General features: G+C 42.9%; 1 protein-coding gene and 1 long non-coding RNA gene across 2 annotated transcripts in view; one reads left to right on the plus strand and one right to left on the minus strand.

Annotated features, from left to right (window-relative positions):
* Positions 1–5,740: 5,740 nt before the first annotated feature.
* LOC110087959 (uncharacterized) lies at positions 5,741–7,430 on the minus strand. The gene is made up of 2 exons (XR_002302019.3): positions 7,292–7,430; positions 5,741–5,908 (listed from the first exon to the last, which is right to left on the minus strand). It is a non-coding gene; the product is annotated as an uncharacterized LOC110087959 (long non-coding RNA).
* The window catches only part of CCDC69 (coiled-coil domain containing 69), a 44,430-nt gene continuing 27,952 nt past the window's right edge, over positions 7,333–23,810 (plus strand). The window contains exon 1 of the mRNA XM_020809955.3: positions 7,333–7,521. Coding sequence (XP_020665614.3) covers positions 7,474–7,521 — 48 coding nt within the window. The 5' untranslated portion in view covers positions 7,333–7,473. The remainder of the gene's footprint in view (positions 7,522–23,810) is intronic.

A 23,810-nucleotide genomic window follows, 5' to 3' on the forward strand; every position in this document is an offset into this window, starting at 1 on the left:
CCTTGCCAGTCAATACTGGACAGTATGGCATGCAACTGCATTTAGACACTCCAGTCCTAACTGGAGTAAGTTAGACTTAAACACAAGTTTTTTCTGCCAGCAGAAATGTCCTCCTGCTAGGAGAAAGAAACCTTTGCTGCCACCTGATCACAGAGATCTATCAAAAGAGCAACCCCCCTGCTGGTTAAGATCTGCCAGCGGAAGAGCCCCCCCCCCCCAAAAAAAAAAGCAAGAGAAGAGCTGATTTATAACAGGTCCAAACTTCCTCTAAATGCCTGCATAAAATTTGGGCAAAGTGAGAGGATAGCCTTAAAAAAAACTTCCAGCACCCATACCCTGGGAGATGTTTGCATTCAGCACAGCTTCAGCTGGCCTAGCATCAACATCCCCCTGGTCTCTCAGAGATGGGCTGGAAGAGATTTCCATCTGGTATAGCACAAGTCCTCCTTCACCTTGGGGCAGAGGGTTCAGGCACTATCAGGCTATTTCTGTTAGCAGAAACAGATTTCTGGAGGCAGAAGAAGCTTATGACTAATCCAGACATCTTAAAGCCCACACAGTTTTGTGTAAGTCAGAGAAAAGGCTGCAAAATGGCATTTTAAAAAAAAGAAAGCACAGACTTCAGCAGCCTGGCAAGGATATCATGTGGCTTCTGTACAACAACAACAACAGCAGCAAAAACAACTGGTTTTCAACTCCAGCTGAGTCAGATGATATGGAAGCAAACAACCTCATATTTTCTCATCTCAAATCTAAATTCACCTCTGCATTTTGCCCAGCAGGTGGAGACCCACATCCCAAAATACTGAGATTATGATGACTCTAAACCAGGACGTCAGCCTGCTCATGCAGAGTACTGTAGTCTCAAAAGAAAAACGTCAGCCCTGTGCACCTGGATGCAAACAGGGCCTGATTCCCCCCAAAGCACAGCAGCCAGATTGGTGATGTTGTGGCACTGCCAGCTTTGGGACTGGAAGATGGCCCTTAGTTTAGAGGCATCTTTGTTCCCAGTTTACAGAGTTTACTGCTAGGTTCATTTCATCAATCAAAGCAAGGACACAAGAGCCAAACATTACAAGTGACAAAACTGTTGCAAAATATCCTGAAGGAAGTGCTCCTATAAGAAAGCAGCTACGCCCTTCTCCCTACATGCTCTCTGCTTTTATTTCCATATTGCATGCATAATAACCATGCTCAATTCTTACTGGGTGTTTTTTTTTAGTGTTCCTGTCTTAGATTTTGAGATTTCTTTGTTTTAACAGTCCTGCAGACTTCACGCTTTCCATAGGCACACCTCTCTCCCTTTTGTTTTACTATTCCCATTTTGGCTCTAGTCCTGTCAAGCATGCTCTGTTGAAAGGCGTCATTAGGGCAACTTGCAAAAGAAGGACTCAACCATTGCCACCATGGGCGAGAAGGAAATCTCCAAAGGCAATACATATCAGACACTGGAGACAGAGCTTGGAACAAGTACTCTCTCTCTCTCTCTCTCTCTCTCTCTCTGTCTCTCCTAAAATCTCACAATTCTGCAGCCAAATCCAAGATGGCTGTCTTTATTGTCCAGCTGGTTAGCCTTCTCCAGGGACCACCCATTTTGGGAAACAGAAGTGCTGGTGAACTACCTACATAGCTCTTTGTTGTTTAAATGTCTTTGGTCTTCACACTTCATATGCAACGAGAGAGAGAGAGAGAGAGAGAGAGAGAGAGAGAGAGAAGGGGGTCTTGCCCAGTGCTAGTTTAAACCCTGCCTCTGGGCCCTCCAGATGCAGCCCTGGACAGCTTAACTCCTGAGTGAATGAGTGCTTTGGGGAAACAGAAGTTGCCCATCCCTGGTCTAATGGATGAACAATATTGCTTCAGACAGGAGATGCCTTCAAAGTTTCAACATTCAAATCTAGTACCTCTTACAGTGGGCTTAAGTGGTGGCAACTGCAGAGCTACAGCAGGGTGTGCACTTTGTAGCAAGTATCACGCTTGTTGTTGCCCTTGCTTTGTTTCTTAGGATATTTGCATTGCATTGACTTCCTGCTATTCTGGTTTAGCTCTCAAAGACCAAACTGAAAGTATACAAAGCTGCTTGCATTTAAATTTAGACAAGCCTTGCATTTAAATACCAATGACTAAAACATGAAGACATTAAAAAGATTAAAATTATCTGCTAAGATGGGGTTCAGAGATTCAGCTGTAATTGTTAATAGCATGCCTGAAGAGATAGGTCTTTAGCTTTTTTTCTGAAGGAAAAAAAAGGGTAACAGGGAAGGGGCCATCTTGATCTCCCGAGGGAGAGCATTCCATAGCCTGGGAGCCGCCACAGAGAAGGCCCTCTCCTGTGTCCCCCATCAGCTGTGCTTATGCTGGCAATGGGACCGAGAGGAGGGCCTCCTCTGCTGATCTTAATCGCTGAGAAGGCGCATATAGGGAGATACGGCCCTTCAGGTACCCTGGACCCAAGCTGTACAGGACTTTATAGGTAATGACCAGCACTTTGAATTGGGCCCAGAAACAGACTGGTAGCCAGTGCAGTTCTTGTAAAAGGTGCACTGGCTCCAGTCAGTAGTCTGGCTGCAGAGTTTTGCACCAGCTGAGGTTTCCAAACCATCTTCAAAGGCAGCCCCACATAGAGAGTGTTACAGTAATCCAAATGGGATGTAACTAAGGCATGTGCCACTGTAGCCAGACCCTCTTAAGCTTCATTAATTATGTGCATGTATATTTTGCAGTGGACTGTTGAAGAACAGGAGGGTGATAGCAATGCGTATGGCAGAACTCTAGGACTTGTAACAATAGAAAATCTAGGCAACAAACATAAGGGACACCTACAAACAACCCGATGATGACTAAGTATGCTGGGCCTGCATTGAATATTGTCTGTTTAAGAAGGGAATGGAGGATGCAGGAAATGAAATGAGGTGGTCTATGAGAGACGACTTAGAGCTGGTACTCTATCAGATGTGACACAGGTCTCATCTTGCACAGCAAATGTTGGGTGTCATAAAAGGGCCGCAAATGTCAACTTGATCAGCTTATAACAGGATGTCCCTTGATTTTGGGCCGGGATGCCATTTGGTGCTCTTCCTCAAGTCAGAAAGATGTCTCGAGCCATGACCCATTCACGAACCATGGGAGCCAGAAATAGGCTCAGCTGGTGTGCCATGGCGGTGAGGTAGACAAAAGAAGCAGGTCACTCTCTCTTGCCAGATGGCATTGATACCAGAAACCTGAGGGAAGAAGGAACATGATGGGCAGACACACACACACAGAGTACACTTCTCTCTATGGCCAAAAGACCTTTCTTCCTATTAATCAAATTGAGAAGCACTTCTCTTACCCCATAATATGAGCCACCAAAGAGGCAGCAAACTTAAGTTTTGTTTTAATGGATTTGCATCATGCTCCCTCCCCAATGTTGATTTCTTGGAATGTAGGCAGCATATTTTGGAAAAGTTACTTTTGGATCTGTCACTACAATTCCACAAAAGTCTGATGAAAGAGATATCCAACAAAGACACTTCCACTAGACTTCAGTATATCCCACACATGCCTTTGACATTATTTACAATCAGCCAATTTGACAGATTTGGGGGAGGGGGGAGAGTGTGCACGCACACAAGCTTTTTCCACTCAAGAGGCAACAACAGTATACATTTAGCTCGATTTCTCCCAGGCAAGCTTTTGCCATTCTCTTAGCTGAGGGAAGGGCCTTAAGGGGCTGTGTAACCTAATCGTGCCTGGGGCCCCTGATTTAAATGGCAACATTTTAAAAACAAACCTGTGCTGGAACTGAACTCTGTAACCACAACACTCCCTGCCATGCTGCTGCTGCTGCCCAGAAAGCAGGAAGCCCGCCCTATCAACATAACCGACATGGTTATCGTATTGCTGCTAATACTGGGCTGCTCCCCAAGGTAAGGAGACCACAGGGCTGAGAAATAGTGGCCACAAAGGGAGATCCTGGAAGTGGAGCCAAACCCACACCAGCCACAGAACCACCTGCATCCCTGCCTTTCAATCTGGAGTGGAATTAAAAGATTGCACAGCCAGGAAAGGGGAATTTACAACATTGGGGAAAGTTGTGTTTTGCATGGTTGTGGTTGATTACAACAACAACTGATTCTGGGAGCTGTAATTCAAAAAAGTAACTGTATTAAGCTGTGACATCAGTGACTAGTAACTGGAAGAGTATCTGACTGTTGAGACTCCATCCATCAACAAGTATGGCGATGGCAATTCTGTCTTTCATTAGTTTTTCTTCTAACAAGGGAGGCTTGATGGAAAGAGAAATGTCCTTCAATTGCAGTCCCCAGAGATGATGGCTGGAGTATTCTGGGAGATGTAGTCTCCATCTCTGTTGACGCAGCTTTGTCTTGTACAATCAGGACCTGACATAGGCTACTAGTGACATCATGTTCAGAATTCAAGGACTCATAATCTGACAGAAAGCTAACTCCTGAGCTGAATTATGGGACCAGGAGCCCTCAAACTAGCAGGTGGTAGAGAAGCTCCCTCACTTCCATGCAGTTCCTGTGCCACTTCTTCAAACGGATGGAAACGTGCCCTGCTACACCTTCAGAGTCACATGGATTACCCGGAACTTGTAAAAGCACTTGGGGGGGGTGAGTTTTGACAGTAGCTACCTCCACGTAGAGTCCTTGGCTTTACTTCCTACTGAGTTTGAGAGTTGCTGGAGTCAGCTCTACTGAACTCCGCTGGATTTACTTCTGAGGGTGCAGTTGGAAAGAATTTTGTCCCATTGTCTGGTATGCTCCAGGAACAGACCCTGTCAAGGACTATTGCTGCTTGGTGTGAGTAGGATCACTCCTTTTTGGTTTGGTTCCAGTGTGTGCAATTCAAGTCAAAGTGGATGGCTTAAGCTGTCCCTTTGCTTAAGCCACTTCATGATTTGGGAAAATAGAAAACTTCCTCCCATTCCCCTGTGAAGGGGGAGAAAGGAAGCAAAGGTTGTGGTTTTTACAGTCCCCAAGGCATCACTGGTGTGATATATCTTTTAGGGGGAGAAATTGAAAACTTCCTCTAACAACCCCACATACATACACAGGGGAGGGAGAGAAAGATTTCAGTTTCTCATGATCATGAAACAGATTAGCAAAGCAAGGAGGAGGAAAATACAGAGTGGGTTTTCTTTCTTTCTTTCTTTCTTTCTTTCTTTCTTTCTTTCTTTCTTTCTTTCTTTCTTTCTTTCTTTCTTTCTTTCTTTCTTTCTTTCTTTCTTTCCCTTTTAAAGGGAAAGATGGGCCTAATAGGGCTGCTTGAGATGCAGTGTGGTAAATCCTTGCATATGGATGGAAGATCACTCCAAATGACACACCACACCATGAAAGTGATCCTGTTTAACACAATGTAGCCTGATCCAGGCTGGGATAATTGGGCTGTCTAGTTGCACTACTCTTCTTAGGCATCCTTCAGTCCTGAAAGACCATGGTAACATGCTCTATATGAGTGTCCTCTCCAGAGCATGAAGCTTAGGTGATGAGTATTCAAGGAGGGACTGAAAGAGTTACCAGGACAATGCATATCCTCTTTGAAATCATTCAAGCACAGTGTTCAGACTGGGAGATCTCATTTCTTGTATGCATTGATCTGTGAAAATCACTAAGTTGGGGGCAGTTGTAGCCTCATAGGACAGTTGTGAGGGCAAGGTGGAGAGGGAGAAATATCTACCTTGCCTTGACCTTTGTGTCTGAAGAAATGCAAGATAGGAGTGTAATGAATAAAACAGATGGAACTATAGCCTGCTTTATTTTATTTCCCCCCCAAGATGGGTTACAAATACAGGACTAATTGCAGAAGTGGCCAAATAATACTAAACCTTCTTAAGATTCAGCCACTATAGTAATCAGGATGTAATGGGTTCATAACAGAGACGGTGTTTGTCGAGTAAGATCTTTGCCTGTGGGAAGAAACAAGACAACAATCAAAGATGACCTCGAGACATGGAGGCAAAGCTATTCAAGGCAGTAGAGCAGTGCCAGCAGTGGGAGGACAACCCTGAAGCCTGAGTGACAGGTTACCTTGCTATGATCTCTCTGGTATGCAAAAAAAAAAAAAAAAAAAACTTTCATTCTAATTTGCTGTTTACATAAAGCTTCTACCAATGGCATAATAACATCTCAGGTACAGATTTCTTTGACTCTTTAGCGATTTCTATTCTATAATCCAGGAGTGGAGAACCTTTGTGGCACTGCATATATTGCTAGGTTGCCATTCCTGTCCAGGGTGAAGTGAACAAGAGGACAGGGTTTCTGTTCCTTTAATAGTTTCATGGAGGAGGAAATTTCATCAGGTGTAGCTTGCCTTAAAAGCTGTGCTTGCTAAAATTTCTTCCGCTCCTATTAAACATACAGGGCTGCTTCCGCCTCCCTTCCCCCGCCCCCCCCCCCAAAAAAACCTGGTCAGCCTGTTCCTAGCCATTCAACACAGGGTGTGCTGCATAACTTAAATTTGTATGTGTTTGTGTAATAAAGTTGCACAAGGATACACTAGTGGCACCAATATCAAAAGATATGTGTCTATTACAAACTGGGCTCATCTCTTTCTCAATACCCACCAGAAATGGTTAAGGGAGTCTGAGTTGCTCAAAATTTTCCTCAGGGAGAGGGAGGTGATCTGTGTGCATCTGTTGCAACATAAGCAACAAAGTGTCTTGTACTGTAGTGCCTTAGACCAGCCAGTCTCAACTGGGCCATATGGGCCTATGAAACATTTGAAGGGGGCCACAGACTGGAAACAATTCTTCACACACATATTTTGTAAGGTTCCTCGTGTGACTTACACAATACTGATTCAGCCTATATTTCTTTCATATCGTATCTGTAGCCATGGCCCCAAAAAACTCGAGAATGGCTACCTTAGAAAGACCAATATGTTATTTTACATAAGCTTGTGAAGGACATATCCCACTTTACCATATGCAACGAAGAGAGCCTCAGAGGCACCCCTTTATATAAGACGTGAGGGTGGGCCGCGTGATTTATAGAAATGAAGTCTGACATTTCTTCTGCCTTCCTCTGAGTATAGTAGTCGAGGAAGGCTTCACTCATTGAGGACCATTGCAGGCCACAGACAGCACCCTGCCAAATAAATATTGTTAGCTTCTCAGGCTCCCTCTTCTGGCCACATGAACAACACACTCTAGCCGAAATCTTGCGGGGCTTCTTCTATTATCTGGTCAGCTGGAGTTTAAAAAAAAAAACACCAGAAACAAATCAAAAAACAAAACAAAAACGAAAGGAGGCAAGGAAGTTTTGAGAGGGGCGTCTCTTCGGATACTTACGGCGCCCGACTGCCTGAGCATGAAGTTCAAGTAGGCTGCTTCCAGGTCCAGTTTCGGGGTCCGGGAGGAGGCAGCGCGCGGGATGGAGACCTCCCCGTCCCACCGGGGCCGTAGCGGCGGCGGCTGCTCTTGAATCTTTGGGATTCCGCGCCGCATCCCCCGCTGGCCGCAGACGAACAGGGATGGGCTGCAAAGGGAGCAAAATGGGCTGCTGTGAAGCCAGGCGAAAGGTAAAAACGAAGATTAAAATGAAAATAGGGGGGGGGGGAAACACGCCCACGTTTGGGGGTGTGTATGTGATTGTAGTGCTTGCACTGACAGGCTGGTTCCCAGCGCTGGGAAGAAGGCTCGCGAGTGGTGATGCAGCCCCTCCGTCCCTGCTCTGCCGCTAAGCCCAGGCGCGCTTTCCAGGGCACGATCGCCAGACGGCTCTTAGCGGATCAGAGCAGAGAGTCAAAGAGCTTCAGCCGGGACGCCCCACTCCAGCGGCCGGGCAGGAGCGGTTGAGCAACAACAGCCGCAAGGACTGCGCGGTCACAATGACAAGTTATGACTGTGTAGGAGCATGAATGCGCGGGGGGGGGGGAGGGCGGCTGAACACACCTCCCATCGGCACATTGGAAAGCAAGCCTTGTTCTCCCCGCGCCCCCTCCCCTGGTGTTTAGGTCCCTTGGGAAGGAGGCTGGGGGGAAGCGATCGGGGTCCCCCCCCACCCTGCCCCAAACAAAGAGACGCCTTCCTAACTAGAGCGGGAAAGGGAGCGAGCGGGGGAGGCCGCCGGCAGCTCGAGAAAAGCTTGACTGACTGCGGGACGGGGGTCTGTTTGGTACCCCGCTCGTCGTGGGTGTCGATCCGTGAGTCACACTGGAGAGGACAGGCGTTGCTGAGAAACCTGAGTGGTTTCATGTTCCGTCGCGCGTGAATGGCCTGCGAGCTCACCTTTAAGGGATGATGGTCGCCTTTACAGTGTGGCGAAAGGGTGCAAGTGCGTAATTCTTGCCGCGGTGTTCTATCTAGTTCAGAGTGTGGGAAGTTTCTCTGAAGACTATTCAGATACAATTAAAGTTTCCTGGTTGACACACAACGCTGCGGTTACAGTTACATTTGTGACATCGCTCAAAAAGGGCTGAAATAGTTGCCTTTGGGTTGCCCTTTCTCAAAAAAAAAAAAAAGAAGAAGAAGAAGAAACAGACAGAAAGAAAGAAAGAAAAAAGAAAAAAAGAAGAATGTTGCATGTCTGTCTTTAAAAATATCAACAAGGAACGAAACAAAAGGACACACTTTGTGGCAGCTTAAAGAGGAACTCTTTTTATTTTAATGTGAGCTTGTGTGAAAGTGAAGTTACTCTTTAAGGTACCACAACGTTTTTGTCTTTATTGTTTTTATTTTGCTTTGTTTTGTTTCATGTGGATATGCTTGCACAGACTAGCACAACTACAACTTTGACTGCCTTTAAAAAGACTTCTAAGTAGTGAGGTTACATCCTTTGTAGTCTTGAAAATAAATGTTGTTGTTTAGTAAGTAGTGTCTGACTCTTCGTGAACCCATGGACCAGACCACACCAGGCCCTCCCGTCTTCCACTGCCTCCCAGAGTTGGGTCAAATTCATGTTGGTTGATTCGATGACACTGTCCATCCATCTCGTCATCTGTTGTCCCCTTCCCCTCCTGCCTTCACATTTTCCCAGCATCAGGTTCTTGTCCAGGGAGTCTTCTCTTCTCATGAGATGGCCAAAGTATTGGAGCCTCAGCTTCAGGATCTGTCCTTCCAGTGAGCACTCAGGGTTGATTTCCTTTAGAATGGTTAGGTTTGTTAAAACAGGTGAAACACTTTGTTGTAAATACAGTTTTAATGTGAATGAGTTATACTGATTTTTAAAAAATGGATTAGTTACAAGTAACTGATTACTTCTAAACTCCACTAGTTAGAGAAACTGGATTCCATGTTTATCTGCAAATGGTAATTTTGATTGCTAACACAGTATCAGTATAGTTTTTTTTTCTGGATTAAGTAACCCGAGCTAAGGTTTGAACTCTTTTCTATGCCTCTTTAAATGATTTCGGCCTGGTGGTGTCAGGTGCTTAGAGAAAAAATGTTAAGTTATGTAGCTTGCAATTTTCAGAATAGGGGGACCTCAGTCTTGTACCCATTTTCTCCTGGAGTTTAGACTTGTTCGAAGCAACAGACTTACTTCTGGTGAAATTTAGTAACATATTTTTCATCTCTATAGGTAAAGAGCATTGGAAGAAGAAGCTAATTTAGAATTAGGTTCTAGCTGTCAGTGTATATATAGAAAAAGAAAAAGTATATAAAGTATATATACTTTACATATCCTTAAAAGGCAGCATTATCTTTTTCTGTAGTCAGATTATATACTGCTAAAACTGGAATGTGTAAAACATCTTATGTGATCAAGCAAAATGAATCCCCTTCTGAATCAACTTTAGGGATATACATGGCAAATATTTGTTTCGTCATGGTTTCTTAGGGGTGAGCCTTTCTCATGTTTTGTTTGTTTGCTTTTCATTTACTAATCCATTCGTTTTGCCTGAATGATATTTATTTTTTCCACTCCAAAGGCTCTTAAAGAACCCTTAAATACTTGGGGGGGGGGACTAGAGAGGCAAGGCAAGAGAGAATCAATCTATCTCAAAGCAGACAACAGAATAATCAGCAACAACTACCCTCACAGCCCAGTGGTGCACTGGTACAGTCACAAAGTAGATTCCTCAGCCCATACATCCACACAGAAGCATAAAAACACTCTCCTCAAATTACTAGAAGACACACCCTTAGCAGAATAAATATACAATAAATTACAGTGGTGCCTCTCTAGACAATGATAATCCGTTCCACTGAAATCGCTGTTTAGCGAAATCATTGTCTAGCGAAAAGCATTTTCCCCATTGGAATGCATTGAAACCTGTTTAATGTGTTCCAATGGGGAAGAATCGTCATTGTCTAGTGAAAATCAACTATAGGAAAGCCGCTTTGCGATCAGCTGTTTAAATCACTGTCTTGTGAAACTTAGGTCCCGAAAACACCTGTTTGCCAGCGCGGAGGGAGATGTCAAAATTGTCATCTAGCGAAAATCGGTTTGCGAAGCAGGGACCAAGCATTGTCCAGCAAAATTCCCTCATAGGAATCACTGTTTTGTGAATCACTATAGGGATCGCAAAAAGCCAATGTCTAGTGAAAAAACTGTCATGCGGGGTAACTGTCTAGCGAGGCACCACTGTAACAACAGCTGGCTGGATAGTGCCATGGTTTAGGAATCTGGCTGCGGAGCCATGGGTTTGATTCCCCCTGTGCCTCCTGGGGGAGAGTCAATTTGTGTAGTCATGGGCAAGCTGTAAAGTTCCATGGTGCCCCCAGAAGAAGGGAATGGTGAACAACTTCTGTGTATGCTTTATCTAGAAAATCCTGGAAAAAGTTTCTATAAGTCAGAATTGACTTGATGGCACACAGATTAAATTAAATTAAATCAAATGGAATAACAATGTTTTTTAAAAATCAACCAAACAGGGAAAGCAACACAGAGAGAAATAGCAAAATCACACACAGAGAGAGCTTCCTCTCCAAAGTACCAAAAAAAAAAAAAAATCAAGTAAGCAAATAAAGGAAACCCCTGCCAAGCCACAACAACAACAAAACCAAATCCCACTCCAAAATCAAAACTACTAGAATAAGGGGAGATTTCTCTTCCCCATACCACTTGATGCCTTGTCTTCTCTGAGTACAACAAGCAGCAGCAAGCAGCACGAAAGCAAAAACAGAAATAAAGGAAAGGAAAGAAACCTACTGTAGCCCCCAATATTCCCACCCACCAGGAACAACTGAAGCAGTGAGCATCTCTCACTGGGTTCAAACTGATTCAGGTGCTGTTGCTGATTCAAAATTCCCCATGCCGCCTCCTGGGCAGTCCGACTGGCTGCCTACAGCAGCCCTCGTGAAACTATGGGATGAAAAATTCAAAACAATACATTCCTATAATACCTTCATGGTATGCTTGGGTTTGACCCCTGTATGCCATGGCTAAGTGTGATTGTTCTGTGCCATAAAATTAGAGGTAGCATTGCAAAGGGAGGCGTGATTTCAATAAGCAGTTGTTCATCCATAAAAATCAATAGGTTTGATTTCAAACTCCACCCTGACCATAAAACCACAGGGGGTGGGGGAAACAGGGTTTTCACTGGCAAGATCAATTATATTTGGCAGTCGCACATGTGTGCCGGCACAATTATTTTTATACAATGACCACTTTTTTAAAATGATTGAAACCTGATGAGTCCTAGATTCAGTTAAAGTCTTTCCCAAGGTGATGATTTTGCCAGCCCCTGCAAACAATAATTCATCTGCAAGTAAATATCCACAAACTTTCACTCTTTGCGAACATTCCTTTCTTGACACACATTCTGCCCATTTCTCAGGAGAAAAGAAATCCAGATAAACACACACATTATTCTGTGCTTCTCTCTGCATTCTGTGGGAAGACTTACTGGAGAACATCTGTGATGGCTGCTTTTGGTTTTGTTTAGCTTTTTTTTTGCTGTGTGCACCTGTCTCTGCTCAATAAATATGCTTAACTGTATTGTACAGCACATTAATCTCCTGCACGCAAGGTCAAACGGTTCTGTCATCAGGCCAGTCAGAGCTGTGGGAGCAACTTCCCTTGGATTCACACAACATATTAAAAATGTACTAGTATACAAGAGGTCCAATATTTGGGAAATTACTTTTAAAGATATAAATAGATCCAAAACCTGGGAAATAACTATGTGGTTACACCAATACACAATTCGTACAGAGAATTTATGGTGCCCAATTGTTAATGATAATTTCTCACAAATTTCACAGCACAGCTTGGAAAGTTGTTTTGAAAAGTAATTAGTTATAATTACAAATCCAGACCAATGAATTTGTCATACGAAATATACACTCCTCCCATTCACTTCATTGTTGCCTGGATCTGCCATAAAGCAAAAGGCAGCAGAATGAAATTAAGCACAACCCAGCACTTTAACCATGTCAAAGTCCTCTACCATCATTTAGAGACAGACAGACAGACAGACAGACAGACAGACAGACAGACAGACAGACAGACAGATAGATAGATAGATAGATAGATAGATAGATAGATAGATAGATAGATAGATAGATAGATAGATAGATAGATAGATAGATAGATAAAACTTTATTACGGTCAAAGTCCAGCCACAAATAAAACATCGAAATATATAAATATACAGACGTATATAAAAATATTGAGATCAAATGCAAATACTCGGTTCTGAGGTGAACAGCAACAGCATCAAAACATCTCCCCTAAAGCAGTTCCAGAATTTCTAGCAAACCATGCTCTAACTACAGAGGCTCTATCATCATTTAGTGATATAATATCTCTGTAATTTTAGAAGTAACTGACAAGTTCTAGTTGTATTTGTAAAGGAGTGGTGTGGTCTCTCTTAAAGTTACAATAATAATGTAACATACTACCTTTACTATTGATAAAAGAACAAACTACAAGTTACAAATTATTTGTACAGAATACTATTTTAAGCATTCCATTTGTACATATACTAATCCATATGATTAAGGTGTATAAATTTTTTTGTGGCTGTCATACTGCTGTGTGTGCTGTGAAAGTCTGCAGATTCTCTGAAACTGGAGTTTCTGTGTTTATCTGAAAGACTTAAACCCTCATTGTTTATATTTTTGTAAAGAGAGTGACATTACTTCTCTGAGTTTTGTTTAGAACATTATAGTTTGTTTGTTTATTGAGTGTGCACAATAAATATTTGAAGAGCATGGGTGTGTAGTAGTATCTCATCAAGGGGGACCATATTCAGCGATGCCATACCAGTTCTGCTTTGCTATGCATGGAAAGCCCTGTTCTTTCTGGTTTGCTGTAGTCTTCTTTGTTATCTTGCAGATGATGGTGATATTGATGATAATGATTTTATTGCTCTATACACTCTACTTCCTTATAAATAACCCAAACATTGTACAAAAATGCTGTAAGAGAAGTGCAAAACAAGCAAGCAGTCCATTCACACCAAAGTATGGAACACAAAGGTAGAGTCCTTAGAGCACCCACTTTTACTACCTGCATAAAAGCCAGCAGTGAAGGGGCCAGGAAGATTTATCTTGAGAGGTGGCTCCCATAGCATAATCTAGGAAATAGGGGCTTTTGAAATGGGATGAAGGTCCCAGGCACACTTGTATCAGTTTATGGGTATTATTCCTGAGATACTTTGCATGCCAATGTTGTATTTAAAGCAATGGGGAAGGAGGGGATAGCCAGAAAACCGGGCGGTAGTGGGCAGCCTAGCCTGTTATGGTTTTCTGTAAGTGACCACTTGTAGATTAGTGGTCCTAGGTCATTTTTTTCTTTCGATCGATGGCATCATCTTCAAAGACATGGTTTCTTATCCACCATCCACAATGGGTGGATTGCCATGTTAGGAGGGTGGGTGGGTGGGTTGGTGGGAGTCTGTTTGATCTTCAGCACAGTGCCTGCAGCAAGGGCTTCTGTATTCAAATCTAAGTTTTATCCTGTTCTATCTTGAACTGATTTCTTGGGAAAAGAAACATAACTTTTTTCCTATTCCTTTATCATGAACATCCTAAATGGTTGCTCCTGGTGCACAGCCGTCAGCTCATTTTACTGGACTACTGGCCTCCCCTAACAGAATTATGACAGATTCTACAATATTATAGTCCCAAACAGAAGACTGAATCTAGCCCCTTGATTTGAGCCCCACGCCAGTGATGCTGGCAAACCTGTTTCCCTCCCACAATCTTTCACCATCAGGTGGCTGGCTGGGGTTTAAATGCAATTGAATCACATCTGGAGGGCCACAGATTCCTTGGCCCTATAATGTAACATTGGCTCTATGAAGCTGAGCAGTTGCTCCCAATCAGGTAGAAGTTCATATTAATAGGCACGGTGCTTTGGGCTCTGTTATTGTTAGTTCAGCAACCTCTTAAATGTGGGAAGGGAACACCTCAAAATAGTAAATTAAGAGATTCATATGATCATGCTGTTCTCAAATCTCATTTGTTCCGTGACAACCTCATTGTTCTCAATCATGGTCTCGTCTTTATGCCAGTTTTTTTGGAAAAAAAAAATTACATTTACATTCTGACTCTTTCTACAACAACTCTGAGGTTGCACATACAGAATTATCCATTCCCAGTCACTACATCCTGTGAGGGCAGGCAAGAGGGAGACTGTTTTGCCCAAGAGCAACAGCTGTCTTCATGGCTGAGTGGTGAGTTATATTTACAGTATATTATAAATATAAATAAGGCCTTGCTCCAGCTGTGATTTTCCCAGTCCAGACCTTAACATGTGGCATCACACCTTCGCACACTATGAATATCTGTTGATTAAAGAACTTGGTGGTAATTCCCAAACCAACAAAAGAAAAGGAAAAACAAGAAGGATGTATAACTGTATAATTTAGATGAGTCAGTATATGAGATAGGATAACGTTGTGCATATTAAATGTTGTAATGGATGGCTGGTTGGTTAAATTTAAGCACCTTAAAACAATGCATAGGACTTTCACCTGTGCCTAGTCCTCTCATGAAAATGAATACTTAATTTTGATTGGCTCATAATTCAGTTTTAAGAAAGGAATGTAGAGTAAGATCATACTTCAAGAATTGTCCGTTTTGTTTATCAATTAAAGATACGTTAGATGTCTGTTTAGCGTACTTTAACCATATTGCTTAAGTTGCAGTTATGGTGGATACAGACTTGTAAATGGGCATCAGTTTTCTACACCATGAAGGCTTCTCAATGAGTAGAGCAGCAAATCTTAAATAACAGCTAATGCATGTATATGCTTCTGAGGGCGATCATTTTAAAAATCCAAAGATCTGATCTTATGCATATAGCTTGATATGGTGTTGGGATGTTTTTGCATTCCAAAATGCATTGTATTAAGAGAATATTTTTCTAGAAAACCGTTGGTTCTAGAGTTACTATTTTTGCCCATGTGCAAATTGCTTTATGGAGAAAGTATCTCAACATATAAGGGTATGTGAACATCAGTCATATTGTCTGGTATTTTACTGACAGCCTCTGACTTTGTGACCACTGGTGAGAAATAATCAGCATGGAGACAGGGTGGTGAGACTACCGCCCCCTCCACTGCCATTGTTAGCATCTAGGAAATTTACATAGATGTTGCAAGAGGAACAATACTCACTAAGAGAAAAAAAGAAGGAAGCCTCAGAGGACAAATCCATCTCAAGATCTAGAAAAGCCAAGAGGGGATGACACATCTGCCTGTCTCTCTAATGCACTGGTTCAGATCATGTGTATATATTTGTGCTCTGTTTTAACAAATTGTGCTTTCAATATAAATTCACTCTCAGGTTCACATTTAGGAAGTTAGACTAAAGTGGCAGAAATGGGGACTGTGCCTTTTCAGATTGTCAGTGAGGAGGGACACTCTGAATACTCCTCTGTGTACCAGGTTGCTTGCAAAACTGCATGTTCCACTCAGGCAATTTTTGGAGAAGGGCCATAACTCAGCTGTAGGGCCAATGGTCTGCAGTCTGCACACCAAGAGTCAACTTCCAGGTAAGGCTGAGAAAGTCCTTGCTCCAGTCTGTTTGGATGGCTGCTGCCAGGCAGTGTTACTGGGCCGTTGGATCTACAATGGACCAAAAGTTGTAGAAGGCAGCTTGGTTATGTTCCTTGCACATCTGAGAGACAGCCACCCTGGACTTTTCTCCTTGAGTATGATGTGAGGAGTTTTGGCTTTTTGTTTGCATGAGGAAACTCTAGAAAGTATTATTTTCTCCAGAGTTGATGGCCAGCCCAAAACATTTTGCTGGCTTGCAGACCAGTAATGGTGCCTAGTCCTCTTAGTGCTCATGGCTAATCAGGTTATTCTGGCAACTGAGGCAAAAAATCCATTGGGGTCTCTCTTTTGCAGTGAAAAACAAACAAATAAGTAAATAAGTAAGTGAACAAACAAATGGAAAAGCAAGAATAGGGAGTGAAAAGTTACAATTTTCTCCCTTTTTATGACATCATCAGATCTGTTCCCTGAGGTGGCCATCTCATTTTGCTTAATGGTAAAGGGTGAAGTCTGATGTGGGCCAGGCCAAAATTCTGCCACCCGGCACTGCAGCTTTCAAACTTGTACCTGTGGTTCAGACCAAGCATGCTCATTCTTTTGCTGCCCCACTGTACACATCGGGAGAAGTGCGACAGTCACATCACAATTGCCTTGGGATGTTGAGCTGCAGTGCTTTCTAAAGCTAAAGCTTAAGTTAAAATTTACATGGCTTCATAAGTGCCTCAGTTCAAGTAATCAGACTGGCAAACAATCTTTATCTTACTTTATTTTTCTTGGCATGCACTCAAAGAGGAAACAACCATTCAAAGGGCAGGAAAGGGCCCGATTGTGCCATACGTAGCTAGAAATAATCTCTTTCAGGTAGTGCTATTCATATCACATTCAGCTCACTTCTTTGCCATTTCAAGAGTGTAGGTTCTGGTAGGCCTCAGCCTTTCCTGTCATCTATTTTTGTTTCTCTAAAGAGCAAGAAGATAAGGAAACGATTGTGCTGGTACAGCATACAAAAAGCCTACAGGGATCTGTAGCAATAAGAATGCTGAATTATGCTGCCAGGACATTGCAATGTTACTTTATATCAGAGGGTGGAATTCAGTTGCCTGGCACTGATGAACACAATTTGTGTTTATACTCTGGTCCTGGATGGGGAGAAGGCCTGAGAGATTCCATGCCTTCTTGAAAGATCAGGGCTATGTTCTGCTTCCCTTCCAAATATGGAATATATAGTATAGATATATATCAAGCATACATAGGTAAAAACTGGTCAGCAGGCTTTTAATAATACATGAGGAAAAGGAGATTCTAATTGGGAACAGAAATGATTTGTGGTTCCAGTTATTGGTTAGTTGAGGCTAAACTGTCCATTATGGATAGCTTGTCCTTAGAAACTCATATCTACTAATGTTCCAGAAATAAGATTGAGGCAGAACTTCATGACTGAGCAGTCATACTTGCAAACAAAACCTGTGCTTATCTTCCCATGACCAAAGTTAAAGCTAATTTGCAAAACATGAAAGGTGTTTTAAAAAAAAACCTCCAGATGACAGACACAGGTTTTCAATGGTTAAAGAATTCTTGATGTGGCCACACTCCCCCGAGAAGATCAGGTGCATAACCTCGGTGTGCTGTTGAACCTGGCCCTCTCAATGGAAAACCGTATCTCAGCCATGGCAACAGAAGGGATACATAGAATTAGTTAATTAGGGGCAAACTGTTGAAAGGCTTGGGAAAACAACGAGGTCTTCAGTTGCCTCCTAAAACCCAGAATGGATGGGGTCAATCAAACCTCTGATGGGAGGGACTTCCAAAGTGAAGAGGCCACCACAGAGAAGGCCCAGTTTCAAGTTACTGATTTCTAAGCCTCCCTTGGGATGGTCATTTGGAGCCTCCCAATATGAGAGGCAGGGGTGGGATAGGCAGATGTTTTGAGAGCAAGGAGCTCAGCTAGGTAACAAGGTCCTAAACCATTAAGGGTTTTTAAAGTTAACATAAGCATCTTGAACTTGTCCTGGAAGCAAACAGGCAGCCAGTGCAGACAAGCCAAGTCACAGATATGGTTACAAAGAGATGTTCCATAGACCAAGCTGGCAGCAGCATTCTGCATCTACTGCAGCTTCTGAACTGCCTTCAAGGGCAGCCCCATGTATAGAGTGCTGCCATAGTCTCTTTTCAAGATTACAAGCTCATGGATCAGTGTTGTAAGGCAGTGGTCCCCAACCCTGGGCCTCTAGATGTTATTAGACTACAACTCCCGGAAGCCTTCACCGCCACCTCTGCTGGCCAGGATTTCTGGGAGCTGAAGTCCTAGAACATCTTGAGGCCCAAGGTTTGGCACCACTGTTGTAAGGGACTTCCTGTCGAGATGGGGTGAAGGTGTGCAATCTGCCGAAGCTGGGAAAAGGCGGCCTTCGCCATGGCTGAGATGTGGTTTTCCATTGAGAGGGCCAGGTTCAACAGCATGCCAAGGTTATGCACCTGATCTTCTAGGGGGAGTGTGACCACATCAAGACCAGGCATATGGAGGTTTCACTCGCCTGAGGAAGAAAAAGTTTAGTATTGGTGTCTGAGGTGCCTTTAAAACTGAGACACCCATATCTGTCCACTCCTTTCCCACCCAGCTCCTACAATGCCAGGGCTCCCTGGATCACTGCAAAGATTTTTGTGTATGTGTTGTGCTTACTTTCCACTCTGTCCTTGCCTACTGTGATATCTAACATCACAAGGCCCTACCCCTGGTCTCAGGCTTTGGATCTGAAATTTCAGGGAATGAGGTGCTGCTGACTTGGAAACTCCACTGGAAAGTGATCACAGCTAAAAATTCTTTTCATGTGGATAAAACAAAAGAACACAAACAATAAACCCTAGAGTACTCACAGCATATTTCCTACCTCATCGAAGCATATATGTACTGTAGTCACATACGGAGTGTGCAGAGTATGGTTATAAACTCCTCCAGGTTGGGAGAATTGTTGGACATTAAAAGCAGTGTTTCCAGCCATGCTTCACCAAGTATGGGACAGAGGGACATGTTTCAGTGAAAAAAGAGGTGTGTGTAGCATGGAAAAAGTGAGATAAATCTTGGTCCCATGTCCTTTTCTCACTATCAATAACACTTCATTTGTTCATTTGTTCATTCATTTATTGCCCCACTTTTCTTCCAATAAAGGCTTACAAAAATATTTAAAATACAAATATCAAAACAAGTAAAAATAAGATAAATTACAATAGTTTAAAAAATGCATTAACTATTAAAATTATTGGTTCAAACTGTTCAAAATAATTCCAAAAAGCCACTTGCAAAAGTAAAAAAGTACAACACCCTCATTAAAACCTCCTTTTTGTCAGCCAGTTATTTACTAAAAGCCTACCTCACGAGAAAGCTCTCCTTTTTTTGCCCCTGGAAGAACAGCAGGGAGGGTGGTAGTCTCACAGTGGAGACTCCCTCTCATGGTCAAGGACCTATCATGCCTACAAGAAGAGAATGTGGGCCACTCAACAGGACACTGAAGAATTTGCATGACACGTCACAAATGAAACTTCTCTGACTTGAATGTTCTAGTAAACATAGATCTTAGCGATGTAACTTTGCCCCCTGCTTTTCCCATGAACCATGGATGTGTTCCATTTTCTACAGCTTGAGGATGTTAAGAGAGAGGCTTGGAGAGGCGAGAATTACCACATGAGTGTTGGGGCCTTGGGCTTTGTGCTTCATAAAAGCGGTTTGGGGAACAAGCCATAGGAGACAAAGGGAGAAATGAGTTCCATCACTGCAGCATATCTACAGAAGCCAGTAGTTAAGATTGCTGGCGAAGAAGCCGCCCCACTGTCCCACAGCACTAGAGCATATTACTGGCCACTGTCCAATGTTCCATTCTAATTGGAGTGTAGTTGTAGCCTCTCAGCTCCAAGAGTTCCTGAATGAGGTGGATTATTTACATCCTGTTCAGTCTGGTTTCAGACCAAGATGGGATTTTTTTTTTTAATTCTAGGATCTCCAGTCCCAAAAGTTGCCTAGAATCTCCCTGGCAGACTTCTGGGATGGGGTGGGGAGGGGAGAAAGCAAAAGATGTATTTTTTTAAGCTCTTTATTGTGCTTCTCTCTACATGTATCAGCTGGGAAGCAGAAGGGAACAGTCACACTGCTTCCTGGGAATCACCTCATTGCTCCATGGAAAAATAGTTCTCTGCAGAGTCTAATGACTCTCACTACAGAGTTCAATGGGAAGTGAGGCTATTCTGTCCATAGATCACTGGGGTGGTTCCTAAAAAGCCATGTGACTGAGGGGGCATTCCCTTGTGCTTCGCAACTGATACATGTGGAGAGAAGCACAATATGAAGATAAAAAGATACATCTTCTTTCTCCCCCAGTCCCAGAAGTTGCTTTTTTACTGGGTTGCTTTCAGCACCACTGACCATGGTGTCCATCTAAGCCATCTCTCTAGAATGAGACTTGAAAGCACTGTTTCAAATAGCTTTGAAATTTGTAGATGGGTGAGCTCAAAAAGGGATGCTGGGGGACTCCTGTTTGACACTCTAGTCATTTGATGGTGGGATTTCCAGGGCTTGTTCTGTGCCTTGCACTATTTAACACAAAAGCGAAACCACTGAAGTTTTGGGCTTCAGTGCCACCAGTCTATGGATGACATCCAGGTCTATTTCTCCATTCCATCCAGATCTGAGGAAGAAGTTTTGGTTCTAAATCAGTGCCTTGTATTAGTAATGGACTTGATGAAGATGATGAAACTGAAGCTTAATCCAGACAAAAGAGAGATGTTCCTGATTAGCCAAAATGGAACATTTGTGGTGGATGGGGATACATTTTACTTTGAAAAACTCAGCTTCACAGCTTGGGGTTCTCCTGGTCTCCTCCCTGTACCTAGATGCCTGGCTCTTGGCCATGGCCAGGACTCTCTTTGTACAGTTAAACCTAGTGCTTCAGTTACAGTACACCCATTCCCGAAGATGTCTAATTTGGTCATAGTGGCACATGCATTAGTTACATCCTGTTCTGGTTACTGCAATCAGCTCTGTGTGGGATTTTCTTTGGAAACTTCAGTGCATTGGAGATGGTGCAGCCAGACTGCTGACTGGAACTGGTTATAGGGACAACCAAACTGCTTGTTATAACAGTTTCACTGACTCACAGTCTGTTTCAGGGTGTAATTCAAAGTGCTGGTTTTAAACTATATTATTTGAGTTTAACCATAAAGAAAGCAGACCGCCGAAGAATTGATGCCTTTGAATTGTGGTGCTGGAGGAGGCTCTTGAGAGTCCCCTGGACTGCAAGGAGAACAAACCTATCCATTCTAAAGGAAATCAACCCTGAGTGCTCACTGGAAGGTCAGATCCTGAAGCTGAGGCTCCAGTACTTTGGCCATCTCATGAGAAGAGAAGACTCCCTGGAAAAGACCTTGATGTTAGGAAAGTGTGACAGCAAGAGGAGAAGGGGGGGAGAGGACATAATGGTTGGACAGTGTCACCAAAGCTACCAACATGAAATTGACACAACTATGGGAGGCAGTGGAAAATAGGAGGGCCTAGCGTGCTCTGGTCCATGGGGTCACGAGGAGTTGGACACGACTAAATGACTAAATGACGATGATTTGAGTTTAGGTTATCTGAGCCCTGAATGACTTGGGCTCTGGCTACCTGAAGGACTCCTTATATCTGCCTCTCCACATTTTAATATCTTCAGCAGAGGCTTTCTTTCAGCCCTGCCCTGTTCACTAGACTTTCTGGTAAGAACACAAGAGGGGGATTTTCTGGTGGCTACTGTGCACATACGCTGGTGTCAGAGTGCGTGACCTGCCCCAAACCAGATGAACTTAGGTCAAAAAAAGGGCAGTTAAGGGTTTTTTTCATTCATAAGTTGAGGCTCCGTTTGCAAGTCAAAGCAACATTTTGCGAACTGAGCCATTTGTAACTCGAAACGTTCGCAAGTAGAGATGTTCGTAAGTCAAGGTATCACTGTAGTTTTCTTCTGTGTGTTGTGGCAAATTTTTATAACTTCTTGTACTTGAGAAAATGGGAAAGAATACCATTGTAAAACTGGATGATAGGACAAGGTTAACATATGTTAATAAGGCATTATTATAATATAGTATAAAGTGGTAAAGTTCAGTTTTGTTCACCAGAGAAACTAAAAAGATGAAACCTGGCAGTGAATTGGGGTTTTATTTGGTTGTTAAATGTTCTCAGCTTCTCTTGATGGAACACATGTTTCCACTTAATTAAAGGTTCTAACATTATTGGCAAATAAAAGAAATGAATTGCACTCTCCTTATACCGTTTCCAGGTGAAGCTTTTCCTATGCAATCACATTCCATCACCCATGGATGTTTATGGGAGGTCCAAATTTTATTGCCTCTGGGTTACATCACTTCCATTGCTTCCCAACAGTTTCTTCCACCTTTTCTTCTTCCCAGAGAAAATCCTGAAAATAAAAGGCAGTAGCTTCAAAATGCCTTTTTAAGGATGAGGTGGAGGAGCCCTTCTGTATGCAATTTTAAATACTTCATAAGCTCACAGGCAGTGTAAAGGTGGTCACTTGCCCTCTATTGATCCTGAACAATCTTTTTGCCACCTCTGATTAAGTTGATCAAATCTTGATGACTCATTCTAGTGGGCATTTGTCAGGTTACACTTCGGAGGTTCCAAATATTTCTCGCAGAGGGGTGGCCATGAGAGTGGGCAGCTGGCAATTAATCTTACCTATCACTTTTCCACAAGTACTATCCTGCTATTTTGTGGATCTTTTATTTTCCTGTTGATTTCCCCCACCACCACCAATGTGTGCACATATATACTAGGATAAGAGTTAGCTATTTCGAAGCTGCATCCAATTCATTGTTTTAAAACTTAGAAACTGGCAAATTAGATTCCTGCTCCTACCAGCGAAATACTTTTCTAGGGATAAATATCTTCTCTGCTTAAAGTTTATGAGAACAGGATATTACCACCTCATCAGTAGTAGATCAAGACTTGCTCTCTAGTATACCACTGTGAATGATACAACATTCAATGTTCCCATTTTCCACCTTCATTGTAACTAGAGTGAGGACAACATTTCTTTGACATATTTTGTTACATAGAAGCTGAGAGCCAGCTTTAAGCTTTTGCTTCAGCATGTAAAGGCCTACATAGAATAGGAAAGGAAGAAAGGTGGGAGAAAAGCATTTCAATGCAGGAAGGATGTGGGGCTATCCCCATGTCACTAGGCTGCCATTCTAGTCAGCTGCCACCAGTAGGGAGGGATGATGGCAGTTTAAGTTCAACAGCGTTGGGATCCCAAATATTCCCTAGCCTCACCTTACCAGGGTTCTCATATAACGCTGTATACATTCTGCCAAGCTTGTACAAAGTTTCTGAGCAGCTTCCCAAAACCAATCTTGTACAACAAAGGAGATGATCTCAGGAACTCCACCTCTAACAGCATGTTAGCAGTGAGATATACAGCCCATGGTATAAGATCTTCGCCTCCTCTATTTGACCTCCAGATGTGCTTTAAACATTATTACTATGTCTCTTATTCCTGGCGATGACTGCTCCACACATTTTTTTAAAAAATCAGATTTCTCTGTTTTCTGTCTAAGAACACCATGGGTTATAATACTGCACAGAAAACTGTTCATCTATCTTAATTTGTAGCCCTGTCACAGTGTCATGGAAATAACTCCCATTTACACCAAAAGAATTTGTTTCCAAATAAATCTACATGTATCACAGCTGCATTGCTTCGTGTACTTTTTGTGGACTTCCTGAACAGTTGCTAGATCATGGCTGGGGGGCTTTCTGGCCTTCCAGATGTTTTGGATTACATCTGCCACAATAATCTATGACTGGTTGACTCCGGCTGAGGTTGCCAGAAGATGAAGCCCAATATGTCTAGAGTGGCAAAGTCTCTCCCCTTGTAATAGAT

Source organism: Pogona vitticeps, chromosome 2 (genome assembly GCF_051106095.1).
Source record: "Pogona vitticeps strain Pit_001003342236 chromosome 2, PviZW2.1, whole genome shotgun sequence".
Classification (NCBI taxonomy): Eukaryota; Metazoa; Chordata; class Lepidosauria; order Squamata; family Agamidae; genus Pogona; species Pogona vitticeps.